The 20,139-nt window shown below is 39.4% G+C and overlaps 1 protein-coding gene across 3 annotated transcripts in view; it reads left to right on the plus strand.

The window, feature by feature from the left end:
• Positions 1-20,139, plus strand: part of GPBP1L1 (GC-rich promoter binding protein 1 like 1) — a 59,270-nt gene that overhangs the window by 21,872 nt on the left and 17,259 nt on the right. For all 3 annotated transcript variants that reach the window (XM_082833914.1, XM_082833913.1, XM_082833912.1), the window contains exons 2-5: positions 8,372-9,394; positions 9,988-10,102; positions 12,375-12,504; positions 12,892-13,178. In XM_082833914.1, the coding sequence (XP_082690040.1) occupies positions 10,043-10,102; positions 12,375-12,504; positions 12,892-13,178 (477 nt within the window). In that variant the 5' untranslated portion in view covers positions 8,372-9,394; positions 9,988-10,042. The remainder of the gene's footprint in view (positions 1-8,371; positions 9,395-9,987; positions 10,103-12,374; positions 12,505-12,891; positions 13,179-20,139) is intronic.

Below are 20,139 nucleotides of genomic sequence, written 5' to 3' on the forward strand. Positions count from 1 at the left end.
AGCACACCATAGTAAGATGGGTGAGAAGGAGAAGGACACTTATGAACCCATCCATGGGAAAGAAGAATTAACACGATGTCTTGACCACAGGTGCCTTCTTATGCAGGTCAGTTTCAGAGAAGTGAGCATATGGAAGTAGAAGGTAGGGATTCCTTTCAAACTCTATGTCCACTTACCCCTTTTAGCCAAGATCAGTTGGTATAAACCTGATAACGTTTTGCAGAAAAAACCTCTTGTGGCTTCTTTGCATTCTTTCCCTTGGCTAGCTGTGAATATGACAGCTCCTTGGAACTTCATGGCTCAGCAGTACATGTTCTGAATTAGTTTTCCCTATGATGGAGTTGGATTTATGGTCATGTTCTTTAAGGTTGTCATGGCTAAGGACATGAGATTGCAGTTTTATTAAGATCAGGAACCATGTACATACTAGCCACATTTTATTGTTTTTTTTTTCTTACCACAGAAGGGTTTAATTTTTCAAGTCTTTCAGTTTTGCCTAGAAGCCAGCCAGTCTTGGCTAATACAGATAAACAAATAATGAGAGAAATACAAAAAGAAAGAAAAAAAAAGTGTGTGTATGTAAATTAACATCCCTCTTTAGTTTCTTGCTCCATAAAATTTTAAGAAATTTGTTCTACTTTTCTAACTATTGAAATCATTTCATGACTAGAGAGTAACAACCACAGTGTAATTCAGAAAGTAGTGAAGAAAACTTGTGTTCCAGGCCTCACCCAACTGCTTATTAGATGTGTTACCTTGGATAAGTCCCTTAACATATTATAGCCTGCCTCAGCTTTTTTTGTTGTTAATCTCTGAAATGGAGGGCTAACCCAGTGTCAGTGGGAGGAAGGAAGGAAGGATGGATAAAATGTATGTTAGGAGTTGCACAGATCAGTGTTTTAATTAAGAATTCTCCCAGAATAGGACTAAATAACCCATCTTTGGGTTTGTATTGTTTCACCCACTCTTTGATTAAGAATCAATAAAATAGTAACGTGCTCGTTTTTATATTTGTTGGTTTATTAATCTTCAACATGTGAAGTAGCACAACTTTCATTTTAGAGGTAAAGAAACTGGCAGTTACCCATCAAATTTTGGAATTAAAAGGACAGATCAGTGTTCTTTGGAGTTCTGAGTGGAAATTAATTTTGCTGTGGATTGAGAAATTAATGGGGGAGTGAGAAAATGAAGATACTAGGAGTACACTGCTCTCTGTGGAAGTTTTGTTAAGACTGAAGGGAGGGGGACTTCCCTGGTGGTACAGTGGTTAAGAATCCGCCTGCCAGTGCAGGGCACACGGGTTCGAGCCCTGGTATGGGAAGATCCCACATGCCATGAAGCAGCTAAGCCTGTGCGCCACAACTACTGAGCCTGTGCTCTAGAGCCCACGAGCCACAACTACTGAGCTCACGAGCCACAACTACTGAGCCCACACACCTAGAGCCTGTGCTCCACAACAAAAGAAGCCACTGCAATGAGAAGCCAGCGCACCGCAATGAAGAGTAGCCCCCGCTCGCCACAACTAGAGAAAGCCCGTGCACAAAAACGAAGACCCAAGGCAGCCAAAAATTGAAAATAAATAAATAAATAAAAACTAATTGTAAAAAAAAAAATGGCTGAAAGGAAATGAACCTAAATGCCTCGAGGGATATTCAGACTTGAGGAAGGGGTTTTGTTTTAAGTCAGAGAAGTGGGTGTGGTTTTTTTGGTTAATTGAGTGAAACCAGTGTAGATAGAGGTTGGAGTTACCAGGAGTAGTAGATGGTGACACCATTGGACTGTGGAGAAAATGAAAGTTAATGAGATCATGAACACATGTGGAGTGGTAATGAGAGCCTGAAGTAGAGGAGATTGAGGTAAGGTCCCTGGCAGGGACATCCTCTCTAGCAGCTTAATTACAAGGTATAAAACTAGATCATGTTGTGAAGTATCTTGTAGATTGCTGGGTATATGTGGAGTAGCCAAGAAGTCATAGGATTTGTAAAGCTAAGATATTTCACAGATGTTTATGAATGAATGGTTGGATCAAGTATTCAAATAGGCAGTTCTGATACACATGTGCAGGGAGAGAGCAAAAGCACTTAGATAAAACCTGAAAAAGAATGGATGATATAGAGCATTGTTTATGTTTAATATTGACTATTTATATTCACTTAACAACTGCTTTATAATACTGTTTTTAATTGTGGCAAAATACACATAAGATTTACCATTGTAACCATTTTTAAGTATACAGTTTGGTGGCATTAAGTATACTCACAGTGTTTTGCAACCATCATCACTGTCCAGAACTTTTTCATCATCCCAAACATAAACCTTGAATGCATTAAGCAGCCACACTTCCCTCCAGCCCCTAATCTGTTCTCTATGGGTTGGATATTTCATATAAATGGAATCATGTAATATGTGTTGTTTTGTATATTTGGCATCTTTCACTTAGCTTAATGCTTCCAAGGGTCATCCTTGTTGTAGTATATATCAGTACTTCATTCCTTTTTATAGCTGAATAATATGCTATTGTATGGATATACCATATCTTGCTTATCTGTTCATCTGTTGATGGGCATTTGAGTTGCTTCTTGTGGCTATTGTAAATAAAGCTGCTGTGAACATTCACTTACATGTGTTTTCATTTCTCATGGCTATATACCTAGGAATAGAAATGTTAGATCGTATGCTAACTCTGTGTTTAACTTTTTGAGGAACCACCAATTGTTTTCCACAGCATCTGCACCATTTTATATTTCTACCAGCAGTGTATGAGGGTTACAGTTTCTCTGCATTCTTGCTTTATCATAATTTGTAAAAATTAGTTCATTAAACCTTTGAATCCTTACTGAGTGCAAGGCACCATGCTAGATGCTATGTGAATTTCAAAGAAGGGCAAGGCAAGATTTTCTAGAAGCAACAGGTTCTGGGCCTGCTGGGAGTTAGAATCAACATTTATAACTGTCCTGGAAGGAGCAAGTGTTAAGTACTCCTTAACACTTAATTTGAAGGCACAATTAAGGTACCTTGAGGATTTCAGAGAGGGAGTTTACTTGTGGGGAAAGGCTTCTTTCTTTCTTTTTTTTTTTTTTTTTTTTTTTTTGCGGTACACGGGCCTCTCACTGTTGTGGCCTCTCCCGTTGCGGAGCACAGGCTCCAGACGTGCAGGCTCAGTGGCCATGGCTCACGGGCCCAGCTACTCCGCAGCATGTGGGATCTTCCCGGACCGGGGCACGAACCCGTGTCCCCTGCATCGGCAGGCGGACTCTCAACCACCGCGCCACCAGGGAAGCCCCAAAGGCTTATTTCTTGACTATCAGAACAAGAAACTTAAATCCTATTCTGCGGGAAGCCGGAAAACTTCTGAGCAGGATAGTGATATAATTTGAACCTGGACTCTGGAAGAGAAATCTAGCAACCAAGAGTAGAGGCTGAGGTCGAGGGTGGAAGAGACTAGTAGTGCCTGTGAAAGCAGTGTTGTGTGTGTGTGTGTGTGTGTGTGTGTGTGTGTGTGTGTGTTTATTTATAGCTGCGTTGGGTCTTCGTTGCTGTGCACGGGCTTTCTCTAGTTGTGGCAAGCAGGGGCTACTCTTTGTTGCGGTGCTGGGCCTTCTCATTGAGATAGCTTCTCTTGTTGCGGAGCATTGGCTCTAAGCGTGCGGACTTCAGTAGTTGTGGCTCGTGGGCTCTAGAGCGCAGGCTCAGTAGTTGTGGCGCACGGGCTTAGTTGCTCCGCGGCATGTGAGATCTTCCCAGACCAGAGCTCGAACCCGCGTCCCCTTCATAGGCAGGCGGATTCTTAACCACTGCGCCACCAGGGAAGTCCCCAAAACCAGTTTTTTATTTTTTTTATTTTTTTATTTTTTTCTTTTGTGGTACGTGGGCCTCTCACTGCTGTGGCCTCTCCCATTGCGGAGCACAGGCTCCGTTCGTGCAGGCTCAGCGGCTATGGCTCACGGGCCCAGCCGCTCTGCTGCATGTGGGATCCTCCCGGACCGGGGCATGAACCTGTGTCCCCTGCATCAGCAGGCGGACTCCCAACCACTGCGCCACCAGGGAAGCCCCCGAAACCAGTTTTTTAATTGAAGAGAAACTTGAACCTGGAGTGACAAATAGAAATGGAAACTAAGGAATGGAATAAATAGGACTTGAAACTCTTATATAAATCTTTATATTCTCCTTAGCTCTCATCTCTTCTGATTTTAAACATCATCTACCAAACACTAACAATTCCCAAAATTCTTTCTCCAGAGCAGACTTCTCTGTGCTCCAGACCACATACGTGACGTCTCATATTTAAATTTTTTTAATCTTGATTTCCCCACCCCCCCACCAGAAGAGTTTTGAGTGATGTATTTTTCTTTCTCAAAATTTCTCGGTAGTTAAAGAGAATTTCCTCCAATTAGTTGCTCTGTAAAAATAGCTACAGCCCCAAAAGGCATCACCAAATAACTTTATAAAATTTTATAAAAATTTGCAGAGCAAAGTAATTCATTACAAAAACATTTGACTAAGAAGATAAAACAAAATGCCCATAGTTCCACCTTCCTAGTGAAACCATTATTGGCATTATAGTCTTTTGCTTCTAAAACAGGAATTTCTTTTTCCTTTATCTGTCCTCTTTCTTCATTTCCCATTTGTCATTCATCTCCTCCCCACCACATACTCTACACGTACATGCACAGACCACACTCTTATATAGTTTGACATCCTGGTATGTTAGAGATGGTCGGTAAGTAGGTACAGGATATATAACAACTTTAGAACTTTCACACCAGTAGCAAAGTATTGTCAGTTAATATTCCCTCTACAGTCACTGCCTCAACTGAGACTGCTAGAGAAATTTGGGACTGAGTGTTGACTGAAAAGTTGGTGTGTGTCAATTAGAAGATTGGAATGCATCTAGTGGCGGTTGTAAAGGGGAACTGCTTATGTTTAAAATTCAGGCATTTTCCTTTGTGTCTATCAGTTTTATAACCTGACGGATGATTCATCTCACAGAGATTTTCAGGTTCTCTGTGGTTTAAACCACAATTCTTATAAGAAAAAAAGAATGCAACAAACAGTTAATTATGTCTTTTTCAGAAGGAAGCTTTATTTGATATTTTTCTATAAGAATCTATTACAAGAACATTGTCATCATGTACTAGGTATTGCAGGTATAGACCTATATAAAAACAACCCTGAATTATACTGAAGGAACAACAGCCAGTCGGCATTTATCCCTATATCAGTCAATTATGTGATGGTCATTTACCTAGTTATATAAGCTAGAAATCAGAGTATGAGCCATTATTTCTCCTTTACCCCCATATCCCATCAATTATGAAGTTCTGTGTATTTTACTTCTTTCTAAATATTTTGTGAATTGGCTTCTTTTAATTTGTTTATATTAAAAGCTGGTTTTCCCCAGTGTGTGTCTTGCAGTCACTCCTGATTTTCAAAATCTCTAGGCTGGACCACAGAACCAATATCAAGGGATTATCCTTGAACTAGCTATTCTTTGTGCAGGCTGGCCTCTAACTCAAGGCCTGGGCCAAAGTGCTAACCAACCCATCCTGTCCCAGCTCACTAACTAGGCACCTCTTTGCTACCCAAGAGACCAAATTACAGGCAGGGATTGAGTTTTTCTTCTTCACCTGGCACCCTTTTGGAGGGGGGGCTTTCTGATTCACATTTAAGTGTACATGGTGTATGTAATAATATATACAGGTCTATTCAAGTTTTTTATTACTGTGCCAGTTTTGCCATTTCATAGAAATGTATCTAAGATTCTCGTATTTATTAGCATATAATTGCTCATAATATTGTTTTACTCATGATGTTTCTTTATCTGTTGTGTTTATTTCCTCTTTTTCATGCTATCTTCTTCAAATATTTTTCCCCAAGCAGTTTTACCTGAGTTTGTTTTCTTCCTTTTTTTTTCATTTATAAATTTATTTATTTATTGTTGGCTCTGTTGGTTCTCTGTTGCTGCGTGCGGGCTTTGTCTAGTTGCGGTGAGCGGGGGCTACTCTTTGTTGTGGTGCGCAGGCTTCTCACTGCGGTGGCTTCTCTTGTTGCAGAGCACGGGCTCTAGGTACGCGGGCTCCTGTAGTTGTGGCTCGTGGGCTCTAGAGCACAGGCTCAGTAGTTGTGGCACATGGGCTTAGTTGTTCCGCGGCATGTGGGATCTTCCCGGACCAGGGCTCGAACCCATGTCCCCTGCACTGGCAGGCGGATTCTTAACCACTGCGCCACCAGGGAAGTCACGTGAGTTTGTTTCTTATTGATCTTTTTCAAAAGAATTATCATTTTTAAACATCATCTCTATTTTTTCTGACCTTTTTTTGCTTCTCTCCTTTCTGTTTCTTTAGATTTGCTTTGTTGCTCTCTTCCTATCATGATAAAAATGTTGGGAAAAGAACAATAAAGATCAGTTTGGTTTTAGTCTTTTTTTTTTTACATTTTTAAAGCTTATATTAAGTATTGCTGTAGCTGTTACAGTGCAAATTTATTCGTATTGTTTTTTGTTGTTCTATTTAAGGATTTTGAATTTTTCTTTATCAGTGTATCATTTCTCTCACAGTAAGAAATCTCCCATTTTTCCTTAATATTTCTTAATTTTTGATCAAATCCCAGTATGTAACCAGCCTCCATTTATCACCTCTTCCCGTGCATGTGTTCCTTCCTAACCACATATAAATTGTAACAACTGTGCAAGGCACCTTGCTGCGTGGAAGCCCTCAACCTATTTGGCCGTGTCCCTCTGCCAGGGTGTCCACCTCATTCCACCTGAGGCTCTCACACTCTGCATTAGGCTGCCCTCGTACTGGGACATTGACCTTACGTTGCCCAACAGTCCTGACATCCCGCACAGGACTGCTGCCGTACACACATTTCGCTATCCTTCCACCCCGTGTAGACACCCTGATTATGCCCCAGCACCCTGCTCTGGCCTTGAGCTCCCGCTTTGAGGACTTTACCTTGCCTGACCCCACCTAGTGGCTTTGGACAGGATTTCTTCAAGAAGGGGAAGGAGAGCGGGCACTGCAAGAGAAAGTCGTTTCCTGATTTAACATAGCATAGTTAGAGAACACAGACTGTTTTCTTCTTTGGAACTAATTGAGATTTCTTTTAACTAGTATAAGGTCAGTTTTTAAAACTATTCCATGTGCGCTGAAGGAATATATATACTCTGCATGGTTGATATGTGTGTGTGTGTGTGTATATATATATGTATGTATGTATGTATGTATTATATGTATATTAAAAAAATGTAGAGAACAAGTAGAATAGTCATATACCCATCATTCAGCTTAATAATGTATTACAGATACAATTGAAGCCCTCCGGAACCTTTTTTTGATTCCTTTCCCATTGTTTCCCCAAAGAGGTATTTACTATTCTGAATTTAGTATTTCTTAAACATGAATTAATTATATGAGAAATACTCTGTAAACTAGAATACCAGTGTAGACCAGAATTGCCCACAGATGCAAGCATTCTCTCATATCAGAAAACTTTCTAGGGACTTCCCTGGTGGTCCAGTGGTTAAGAATCCGCCTTCCAATGTAGGGGACACCGGTTTGATCCCTGGTCAGGGAACTAAGATCCCACGTGCCATGGGGCAACTAATTCTGTGTGCTGCAACTACTGAGCCCGCTCTGGAGCCTGTGTGCCACAGCGAAGAGCCCGCACACTGCAACGAAAGATCCCACATACAGCAGTGAAGATCCTGCGTGCCGCAACTAAGACCTGACGCAGCCAAATAAATAAATCAATAAATATTTTTTAATCTATTACAAAAAAGAAAGAAAGAAAGAAAACTTCCTAGTCTTCCTAGTCTTTGGAAGAATGTTGGGAATTTGCCAAAGAAGTATTTGTGTTATCTCTTACTGCATATTTTAAGTCAGAGCATAAGCACTTCAGTCTTTTAATTGATAAGTAGGTATCTAAAAATATGTAAATACATGAGGAATGCTATGACGGATGTCTTGTTTTTACGCATCTGTCTGTGGTTAGTACTAAACAATTAGATAGTTGACTGTGGTAATAACCAGTAAGTTATAACTCTTTGACCACTTATGGCAAGCTATTCCATATATGAGAGAAAATCTAACAGACTAATTTGCATGTCTGAATTACCTTTGATAGCTAACTGGAGAAACTTATTTAAAAAGTATATTCCTTCAGATGACTTTTCTAAAATCCTTTAAAAATCTTTAAAATAATTTTAGCCAGTTATGTTGTTGCTATAGATTAATGTCTAAATTGGACTTAAGAGTTTTGTCTCCTAGACCTTTGTCTCCGAGATCGATCTTTTGACCATGTCTCACTTTAGCATTTATATATAGTAATTTTGCCTCTTGTGATATATGTTGTTTTGTTTTTTCATTTATAGTGATAGATTCCTGTGGCCTTTAAAATGATTGAATAACGATGGACATGAATGCAAAGTGACTTCTCTACTGAAGCAGAAGATTCTTATTACCTTCCATTAACTCAGTTTAGTCTTCAAGAAGGGGCAGAACGAGTGAAATACAGAAAACTGAAGAGAAGAAAACCTCAGTTTGGAACTTTCTCCATGACTGTTCCTTAAGCCCTATCTTTCTACTTGTTTTAATTTTGCTGTGAATTTATAAATAGTGAAGACCAAAGAAATAGAAGAAACATTTGAGAGCTTTATACTAAGAAATTTGCCTTGAGAGCTGCTATTCTTAGGAGGGAAAAGCATATCAAGTTCCTGTCTGATTTTTTGTTTGTTTTAAACAGGTTTCTTATGTCCTTAGATTTTGAAGGATAAGTCAAATATAAATACATACCTACACACTATTTTTAGCAGCTGTGTAAGAATAATGAGATTTGTAAATTAAGGGCTTTGTAATGTGGATGTTTTGCTACTAGAGTTGATTACTCAGAAGATCTTTTATAGCTCTTCAGTGTTTTATTTTTGATCTATCACTTCAATGATATTATTTGCCCAAACAAAAGTCCATCTGTCTTTCTAAGCTATGACCTTTTTGTGAACAGTGTTTGCATTCAATGTGCAAATGTCCATGTATTATCTATTTAAGCAACATCATAGGGCCATCACTCAAGGAAGTTGAATGAGGTGAACATTGATATAGCTCTTTCCCCTTCCCCCTATTTTTTAAATGTAACAAATACTTTTTATGTTCCCCTCCCCCTTCCCCTTTCCCCTTTCCCCTTTTGGAAACGTGTCAGGATCTAGATAGTTTAAGATGAGCAATTGAGGGGACTGAGAAATTGATCCACACAGAGCCTGGCTTCTTTGTGCTTCATCATAAGGTGTGCTGCCGGCCAGCCTAATTTTAAGTACCCTTTTAACAAGAGAACCTCGTGGAAATCCAGCCGGCAGACTCAAGGAGTTCAGGAAACAGGACCACAGAGGTTACGCTCTGGGGTGAGTATTCTCCTGTGTCTAACTTGGAAGAAGACTGTGTATGTATATGTATCTTGGAAAATATCTACTGCTTTCTTACATATTATACTTTGGAGACTATCAGTGGGGTGGTTTGGAGACACCAACAGATGGATCTCTCAGGAAAACTGATTCTAACTGATGTTTTGAAGGAATTAATGTGAACTAAATAGAAAAACTCTTGAGAGGATGTATCCTCCATCTCTAGGAAGATCTTTTCTACTGCTTTTGCCTGAAGTTACCTGAAGCAGATTAATCTTTTTTCATAAGTATCTGTAGTTTTAAGTAGTTGTTTATTCTTAAGGTTCTTCTGCTATAACACAAGAATTCATTAGCTTCTGTCATATAACTTCCAGGTCTGTGACCCACTCTTCTGTTTGTGTTTTTCATGGTTATATATTCACAGACTATTGTTTTTGTTTATAACTTCTCTGATGTATGGGGCCTGATGAGTACTCTAGAAAGGCTCAGAGAGCAAGTCTTTCTATAAAAGGGGGACCTTAAAGTAATCACAGACTCTTTACTTGATATCAGGTTCTTGCAAGAATAAGTGATTTCAGTTTTCTCATTTTCAGATCCTGGCCATGAGGTTGGATGCCTCACCTTGTTGAAAAGAGACACTGGACCTAAATGGCGCAGCATGACTTTGTTCCTGCTTGGCTAAATTTCTCAACACCACAGTCAGCTAAGGTACTGTTCTCCATTCTAGTAACTATCCAAATACCAGTTCTTTTCATCCCCATCTTGTCTGTGGCCTCTGTTTTACAATCTAGTTGTTTTTTTGTGTATTCAGCCTTGCCTGGGGATTTTACATACGTTTTCAATAAACTTAACTATCTTTCTTTTAATAGGGTATAAATAATTAGGCAGTGCAAGTCAGTGTGTACGCTGCTACTGCCAGGTGTTCTGTTTATTTCATGTTAAGCTTTTCTCATTGTGTGGCACACTTAAGACTGCCTATATTAGCTGCAGGAACACTTCAGTTTGGGGGGGAAATGGATCTTCAGGATGAATGCACATTTGTCTAAAGTAGTAGATGAGGAGGAAAAAGGATAGACAGTGATTGACTACTACATGGCTCTCAGATTAAATCTTAGAAATTCTTTTTTAGAGACAATAATCTACTTAATGATTTCAGGGAAAATGTATGTTGCGTTAAGGGTAAAGACAAATGGAATATATTATTGTTAAAGGAAACCTTTAGGAAGCTAGTAAACTTAAAAATTCTTCCCATTTTGCCAACTAATAGAGGAGGGAGAAAGTTGATAGGTAGTCTCAGAAAAAAGCATACCTTCCCTATTTTTAGATGTGAATTTTGGGAAGATGTTCCTGGTCTGTCTAGACCCACAACCCTTTGCTCTAATCTTCATTTTGAATTGCCCTTGTGAAATTCCCCAAATCTCATAATTGACATAATCTGACCCAAGCGTTGGGCATGGTGGGCCTGAGGGATTCGGTGTGCGATCCTAGGAAAGCATTTAAATGTATGCACATCTTATACCTGCAAAGGATGATTGATTTAGCACAATGAACAATTGATTTAGCACAGTGAACTCAGTAAAAAGAATGAGGAAATATGATTTAAATATTTCCATTTTATAATAAGCAAATTTGTGTGGTATTAGCATAAGGATAGACAGATAAAGCAATGGAATAGGATAGACAATTCAAAAATAGTCCTATACAGTTGATTTTTGACTAAAGTGCCAAGGTAATTCAATGCAGAAGTGATAGTCTTTTTAACAAGTGGTTCTAGAACTGGATATCTATGTGGGGGTGGGAGGGAGAGCCTCAACCTTTACATCATATCATACATAAAAATTAACTTGAGGGCTTCTCTGGTGGCGCAGTGGTTGAGAGTCCGCCTGCCGATGCAGGGGACACGGGTTCGTGCCCCGGTCCGGGAAGATCCCGCATGCCGCGGAGCAGCTAGGCCCGTGAGCCATGGCCACTGACCCTGTGCGTCTGGAGCCTGTGCTCCGCAACAGGAAAGGCCACAACAGTGAGAGGCCCGCATACTGCAAAAAAAAAAAAAAAAAAAAAATTAACTTGAAATGGATTATAACCTAAATTAAAGAGCTGAAATCCATAAAACTTTCAGAAGAAAGAAGAAAATCTTTGTAACCCACTAGAATGGCTGAAATAAAAAAGACTGACAGACGGCGTGTTGGTGAGGATATTAATAATAAGGAAATAGATGTGAAGATGTCTCTACCCCAACCTATAGTTCTCCTGTAAGCCCTTGTCAAATGTATCCATGCTTTTCATGGTTTTTTTAGACTTTGGTTTCTATCATATGAGACTAAAGACTGTTATAGAATGCAACTATTTGGAATAGGAAGGGACATCAGAATTCATCTATAATAAGTGTTTCTCAAAGTGCTCCTTTTTAGTTGTGTAACCTCAGAGACTTATTCTCCCTGACCTCTTTCCTTATATGGAAATAGTAAAATGGGGATGATGCCAAATTATAGTCTTGTTATGAGTATTAATGTTTGGAAGTAAGTGTTTTATAAAACTATAAAAACTCCTGTGGGGTTGTTAATGGCCTGCCAAGGTGGGATTTAACTGTTCCTTTGTCTTCAGTTCGAGAGTAATTTACACAAATAATAAATCTATTTAGAGCAAGCATCTTGCTTTTCCTTTCAAGATTAACAACATTTTTAAGTGTAAAGTTTTGGAGCTTATTCTTTTGGATATTGACAGGGTTTTTTCCCCTCTCATGCAAATAATTGAAGTAGCTGCTTTTTCTCCCTATTAATTCAGTTAATGATTGAATATGTAACATAGGGCTTCTCTAACTCAGAGGACTGCAGTACCCTTAACTGTGTTCCATATGCTCAAAATAGAGGTTTCTGCCATCAATATTACCTGTATTCTAAAAACCCAATGCAAAACTTAAGATACTGAAAGAGACTGATATGTACTTACCTGTTTGCTTCTCTGTACTTTATCATCTTAGTCACCTACAGCCACCTTCGAAAAACACGGAGAGCACCTACCCCGAGGAGATGGTAGATTTGGAGTAAGCCGTCGTCGACATAATTCCTCTGATGGCTTTTTTAACAATGGACCTCTACGAACGACAGGAGGTAAGACATACCCAACTTCCATGACTATATAAGCTACTCAGCAAGCCCAAGCTGAGGGTGCATGTCCATAATCTTGGAATAATGATCTTTTGTAAACATAATACTCAGTTAGATCCTCCAGTAGTCATTACTCAACTATATTGGCTTTCTAACATTCTCAGGTTCTCTTAAGTCATTTATTCAGTTGAAGAACTCATATAGAAATTACATTAAAACAGAAAGTTGTATCTTCTGCCTTTTTTGTATGTGGACTTACTCTTTTATTAAAAAGGTCCCCCGAAGGGCTTTGGCAATACCTTAAGTTATATCAGGAAGCATCTGGCCCAGTTGTTTCTGAATTTTCAGGAAGCAAACACTCTAATGTGTTACTTTTCCTTACTATTTCAGATTCCTGGCACCAGCCCTCCCTGTTCCGGCACGATTCCGTGGACTCTGGTGTCTCTAAGGGGGCATATGCTGGAATCACAGGGAACCTATCTGGTTGGCACGGCTCTTCCCGAGGTCACGATGGCATGAGCCAGCGTAGTGGGGGTGGCACAGGGAACCATCGCCACTGGAATGGCAGCTTCCACTCCCGGAAAGGCTGTGCCTTTCAGGAAAAGCCACCTACAGAGATTAGGGAAGAGAAGAAAGATGATAAGGTAGAAAAGTTGCAGTTTGAAGAAGACGACTTTGTAAGTATGAAGATTTAGTTGTATACCTAAAACCTGACAAATGATTCTTATATATAAAACCGTGTTAGTAATGAGAACATTTCAGAAAGTACTAAAAAGGGAGTCCCTAAGTTTAGACTTTTAGTGTTTTTAGGAAGGACAAGGAAGGAGCTGGTTAGTATGATGATGATGACCAAAATTCCTGTGTAACTTTTAGCAAATCTTCATATTTTTTCATCTTTTTGCCTTTGGAATTCTTATTTTTCTTTAAGCTTTATAAGGTTCAGTATTCAGATATGTTTATGTAAAACTATATTCTTGAATGTTAAACTGCTTTCTCCAACTATCATAAGAGGGGGTTTTTTGTCTTGATTTTGCCCTCTCATATAAAACAATTGTGGTAAGTTCAGAAACATGCAGTTAGGAGTATTTTAGCTGTTGCCTGTACATTCAGTAAAACTTGATGCTATTGTGTGTTGAATTATATGCCTTTTTTTTTTTTTGAATTATATGCCTTTTGACCTGTAAACCAAAAGTAGAGTTTTTGTGCCCCTTAAAAATGTTTAATAATACATTTTACTTAACCAAATATGTCCAAATTATTATTCTAACCTGTAGTCATTATCTTTAAATTAATGAGATAATTAACATTATTTGTTGTACTACATCTTCAAAATCCTTTGTGCATTTTATAATTGTAGCACATCTTAATACAGACGGCACACGTTCCAAGTGCCCAGCAACCACACGTGGCTAGTGGCAATCCTATTAGGTAGTGCAACTTGTTATTTTTAAGTAGCACATTAGATAAGCCAGTCACTTTTATGACAGCTATTTTATGTTATCAAAACCAACTAAAGAGTAAAATTAGGCATCAGCCCCTCTTCTCCCAAGTCTAGCAAATGACCTGGGGGCTCTTAATTTAAATGTCATTTATCAAAGTAAATTCCTATCCCCAGGTGCCTATCCTTTAAAACTTTATTATGGAAAAGTCTGTAATACACCAATATATTAAATATTTGTCCAGAATGTCCTAAGTACTCAGTAGTCGAAAAATGACTACAACACTAAATTATAACATGGATTATTTATTCAGTAAACTTATAAGTTATCGGTTCTGTGGCATTGCCAGTGGGAAATTAATTGACAATGGAAAGAAAAATGTTAAGGCAGCATTATCCACCTGCTAAGTGATCTAAAGGGAAGTTTGCTGTCACGTCAAACCTGAACAAGGTCATTAAGGGCAAGTTTATTTTGTGTTTATGCTTTAAAAAAAAAATTTATTTATTTATGGCTAAGTTGGGTGCTTGTTGCTGCGCACAGGCTTTCTCTAGTTGCAGAGAGCGGGGCCTACTCTTTGTTGCAGTGCACAGGCTTCTTGTTGCGGTGGCTTCTCTTGTTACAGAACACAGGCTCTAGGCCCGCGGGCTTCAGTAGTTGTGGCTCGCAGGCTCGAGAGCGCAGACTCACTGGTTGTGGTGCACCGGCTTAGCTGCTCCGCGGCATGTGGAATCTTCCCAGAACAGGGCTCGAACCCATGTCCCCTGCATTGGCAGGTGGACTCCCAATCACTGCGCCACTGGGGAAGCCTTGTGTTTATGCTTTTATGAAATATTCTGAGTGTACATAAAAGTCTGGAGAAAACCGTCAAGTACGCACACAACCTAGCTTTGTGAAATATTGACATTTTGCCCAATATGCTCTATACCATTCTTTTACAAAAGAGGCAAGATATCATAGATACAGTTAAAGCTTCCCTAATCATATTCTCCTAACGTTCCCCTAGAGGTAATCACCATTTTGATTTTAATGTTTTATCATCCTCATGTATGTTTTGATAAATTTTTACTATATGAATGTATCTGTAGACAATCTATAATATCATTTTGCCTGATTATGATCTTTATATGAATATTGTCATATTGTAGTTCTCTTTTATTTGCTTAAAATTGTTTGAGATTTGTCTGTATTGATACATAGGGCTCTAGATCAGTGGTTCTCAATCCAGGAGCAAGTTTGCCTCCTTCAGAGCACATTTGGCAATATCTAGAGAAATTTTGGTTGTCACACCTGGGGATAGTGCTATTAGCATCTAGTATGTAGAGATCAGAGATGTTGCTAAACTTCCTGCAATGCACAGGACAGCCCCATAACAAAGAACCAGCCCAAAATGTCAGTAGTGCCATGGTTGGGAAACCCTGCTCTATATCTTTCTCACTGCTGTATAGTAAATATTCTGTGGTGTGAATATACTAGGTTTATTTATCCATCTTCCTGTTGACAGACATTTAGGTTGTTAAAGATCTTGTTTTGGAGATAAATCTAAAGGATAGGAACCATGGCATTGTAACTAGAGAAGGAAGGGTCAAAAATAAGATTTTTATCCAAAGGGAATTGATGAATAATAAGTAAGTAATTTGAAAAGGAAAAACAGGAGGAGCAGAATTGGAGGATAGAAGATAAAGACGTCTTGGTACCAAAGAGATGGGTGAGATCAACCGGAGGTGTGCACATGGAAATAGAGATAGTAGTTGAGGTTTATGGTTGGACAGAATCACCCAAGGAAAGTAATATATTCAGAGAGGAAGCTTAGAGCAGAACCTGTGGAATAGCAGTAAGGGAGATTAAGAAGTGATTGGTTGAAAACCAATCACTTGGTTTTCAAGAAAGAGTTGGGGTTGGGGTTTATCAAGAAAGAGTAGTTAGTCAAAAATAACAAAAGGTATTTGAGGACCTAATTGTTTACAGTAGGTTTTCTATGTTTCTTGTTTTTTCCCCATACTCTACATTGTATAATTAGAAAGTTATTTTTTGTTTTAAAATAGTATTAGTTTAATGTAATTAACAGTCCTATATTTGTACCTTGGACAAGTAATAACCCTAATTTCCCCTGAGTTGTTGGATGGTAATGTCTACCTTGCAACATTGTAGTAAGGAATAAAGATCACATATGTTGGGACTTCCTGGTGGCGCAGTGGTTGGGAATCCACCTGCCAGTGTGGGGGACACAGGTTCGATCCCTGGTCTGGGAAGATCCCACATGCCGCGGAGCAACTAGGCCCATGTGTCACAACTATTAAGCCTGTGTGCCACAACTACGGAAGCCCGTGAGCCTAGAGCCCATGCTCCGCAACAAGAGAAGCCACTGAAATGAGAAGCCCACAAGCGCAATGAAGAGTAGCCCCTGCTCGCCACAACTAGAGAAAGCCCATGCGCAGCCAGAAAGACCCAACACAGCCAAAGATAAATAAATTAATTAATTTTTTTAAAAAAGATCATATATGTTAAATGATGTATGCAAAACATTTAGCATGACAGAGTTGGTTTTTGTTTTTTATTTGGCTTTGCCGGGTCTTAGTTGCAGCACGTGGGATCTTAAGTTGCTGCACGCACGATCTTTTTAGTTGCGGTATGTGAACTCTTAGTTGTGGCATGTGGGATCTAGTTCCCTGACCAGGGATCGAACCTGGGCCCCCTGCATTGGGAGCGTGGTTGTCTTAGCCACTGTACCAACCAGGGAAGTCCAGGGTTTTTAATATTTTTTATTTTTTTTATTTATTTTTTAAAAATGGCCACTCTGGGAGGCATGCAGAAAGAAATGTGGTTTTTTTTTTTGTTTTTGCAGTACATGGGCCTCTCACTGTTGTGGCCTCTCCCATTGCAGAGCATAGGCTCAGCGAGCCCGCTCCGCGGCATGTGGGATCTTCCCTGACCGGGGCACGAACCCATGTCCCCTGCATCGGCAGGCAGACTCTCAACCACTGCGCCACCAGGGAAGCCCAGAAATGTGTTTTTAACAAACTGTGCTGGAACTATATCTATAGATATAGGGGTGTGTGTGTGTGTGTGTGTGTGTATCTTCTCTACCCCTACCACCTAGCATACAAAAAAATGAATTTGAGATGAATTACAGACCTAAATGTAAGGCCTGAAACTAAGAAAACTTAGGAGAATATCTTTCTCACATAGGGGGTTAAAAAAAATAAAAAGATTTCTTTGGACCCAGGGAGCAATAACCATAAAGGGGAAAACATTGATAAATCAGGCTTCATCAAAATTTAAAACTTCTGCTTATTTCACAGACTCAGAGAAAATATTTGCAGAACATAGATTTGAAAAGGGGCCTGTTCCCATAATGTGAATAACTCCTACAACTCAGTTTTTTTAAAAACATAAACAAGATTTGAACAGATGCTTCACAAAGGAAGACAGATGAATGGCCAGTAGGCACATGAAAAAAATGGTCAGTGTCATTAATCATAAGGGAAATGTGGAAATTCAAATTAAGACCACTATGAGATACTGCTGCACACCCACCAGGATAGCTAATATTTAAAAGTCTGAAAATACTAAATTTGGTGACATTTTTGAGCACGTGGAAGTCTCATACATTGTTAGCAGGAGTGGGTAGTAGTACAACCATTTTATGAAAAGGAAGGTCTGACAGTTTCTTATAAAACTAAGCATAAACTTTACCCTGTGACCCAGTACTTCCATTTCTAGGTATTTGCTAAAGAGAAATGAAAATCTGTGTACATTTATTGTAATTTTATTCATAGTAACACAAAACTGGGATTTTTTTTTTTTTTTTTTTTTTTTTTTGCTGCCGTGCTGTGTGGCTTGTGGGATCTTAGTTCCCTGACCAGAGATTGAACCCAAGCCCTCAGCAGTGAAAGCACAGAGTCCTAACCACTGGACCGCCAGGGAATTCCCAGGAAACAATTTAAATGTCTATCAAAACAGGAATAGAAAAATTGTGGTATAATCATGTAATGGGCTACTTATGCAGTAATAAAAAAGAATGACTGATAAAACAACATGATGAATCTCAGTGAAGCTTTACACAATAAGGTACATACTGTATGATTCCATTTATATGACATTCTAGAATAGGCAAATAATCTATGGTAAGAAAAACAGTGGTTGCCTGTGTGGAGTGGAGATTGGGGAAGGGCATTAGGAAACTTCCCAGTTGTAGAAAGTAGCTTTATCTTTATAGATTTGGGGGGGTATAAGTATTTTTCAAAACTCATGGAATGGTATACTTGGTGCATTTCATTGTGTGTAAATGTTGTTTGATTAAAAAATAGATTTATGTCACCGGTCATGGAACAAACATAACACAAGCCTCCTGATGTGATTCACTGAGGAGTGCCCTCCAAAAATTCATAACCTGAATCTACCATGAGGAAAAATCACACAAACTCAAATTGAGGTTTCTATAAAAGAATTTTAAAAGATTCTACAAAAGAACTAGGCTGAGTACTCTTTTAAAAAGTTATGGTCGGGGCTTCCGTGGTGGCACAGTGGTTGAGAGTCCGCCTGCTGATGCGGGGGACACGGGTTCATGCCCCGGTCCGGGAAGATCCCACATTCCGCGGAGCGGCTGGGCCCATGAGCCATGGCCACTGAGCCTGCGCATCCGGAGCCTGTGCTCCGCGACGGGAGAGGCCACAACAGTGAGAGGCCCATGTACCGCAAAAAAAAAAAAAGTTATGGTCATGGTGGGAAAAGTTCCAGATTAAAGAAGACTAAAGAGATAAGACAATTAAAGACAACATGTAAACCTAGACTGGATACTGGATGAGGGAAAAACAGTGATTTTAAACTTTGTTTTCCTGTAAAAGTATCAGTGTTACAGTTTGAATAAGAGTTGTAGATTAGATAATAGTATTTATTAATGTTAATTTCCTGATTTTTATAATTGTACTATGATTATGTAAGAGAATATCCTTCAAGTTCTTCAACCTGCAGATAGTTCAGGAAAAATATATATTTACAGAGAATTGTGGAACAAATGTGGTAAAATGTTGACATGAGACTGTAGATGCACGATATACAGGAATTCTTTGTATTATATTTGCAATTATTTTGTAAGTCTGAAATTAAGGAATAAGTTAAGAAAGAACACAAAGCAACTAGGATTGAAGAACCAAAAAAATCCATGGACAGGGACTTCCCTGGTGGTCCAGTGGTTAAGAATCAGTCTTGCAATGCAGGGGACGCCAGTTCGATCCCTGGTCAGGGAACTAAGATGCCTCATGCTGCAGGGCAACTAAGCCCGAGCGCCACAACTAGAGAGCCCGCGTGCTCTGGAGCCCGCACACCACAACTAGAGAGAAGCCCGCACACTGCATCGAAGAGCCTCTGAGCCACAACAAAAGATCCCACGTGCCACAATTAAGACCCAACACAGCCAAATAAAAGATAGATTAGGTAAGTAGGTAGGTAGGTAGATAGAAGATAGATTTTTTTTTAATTATACTCAAAAAATCCATGGATGTCATCTACACCAAAATAAAGTGAAGTATCACAACATAGAGACAAACCACTAAAAGCTATAAAACCTGACTAGTATTGTGTTAGCAGTTGTGCAGGAGAAATTGAAGGAAGCAATAGGGCATCTTACAACCCTAGGGTTTCCAGAAGAGCCAGTAATTGTTCTAGAAAGCTTAGAGAACATTTGAGAAGAGCAGCTAGAAATTAGGAGTGGTTTTCCATATTCCCAAAACTAGTAAATACAGAGATGTTCTGGGATAAGGTGTAAAGGGTCTGACTGGACCAATCAGCAGAGAGAAATCACACAATAATTCGAACAAGGAAGGTTAATACAAAGAATTATTAACTGTAACAGGATGGGGTAATGAGTGATTGGCTAGTAAATAGTAAAGAGAACCCTAAAGAATATAAAGAACTTATAAAGAATATAGAGTTCTAAAAAACTATAAAGAATTGGCAGATACAAGGAGCAGCCACTAACCCTTGGGCTAAGACAGAGTGCCCAAGGAAGAGTCCCCTGTTGCCCCATCACCACCCCAGGATTGAGATCCAAACCTTATCGGAAAGGGCTTAGCTGTGGCTCACTGAATGGCAGAGCAGTTGCTAAGGTGCTTCTCCAGGGAACATGCTGAAAATCTGCCCTCTAGAGTACCTCGTAAAGCTGTTCATGGGATATGTCACTGCTACAAAACCACTCAAGTCA

The sequence above is a fragment of the Leucopleurus acutus genome (genome assembly GCF_964270905.1).
Source record: "Leucopleurus acutus genome assembly, chromosome: 2".
Classification (NCBI taxonomy): Eukaryota; Metazoa; Chordata; class Mammalia; order Artiodactyla; family Delphinidae; genus Leucopleurus; species Leucopleurus acutus.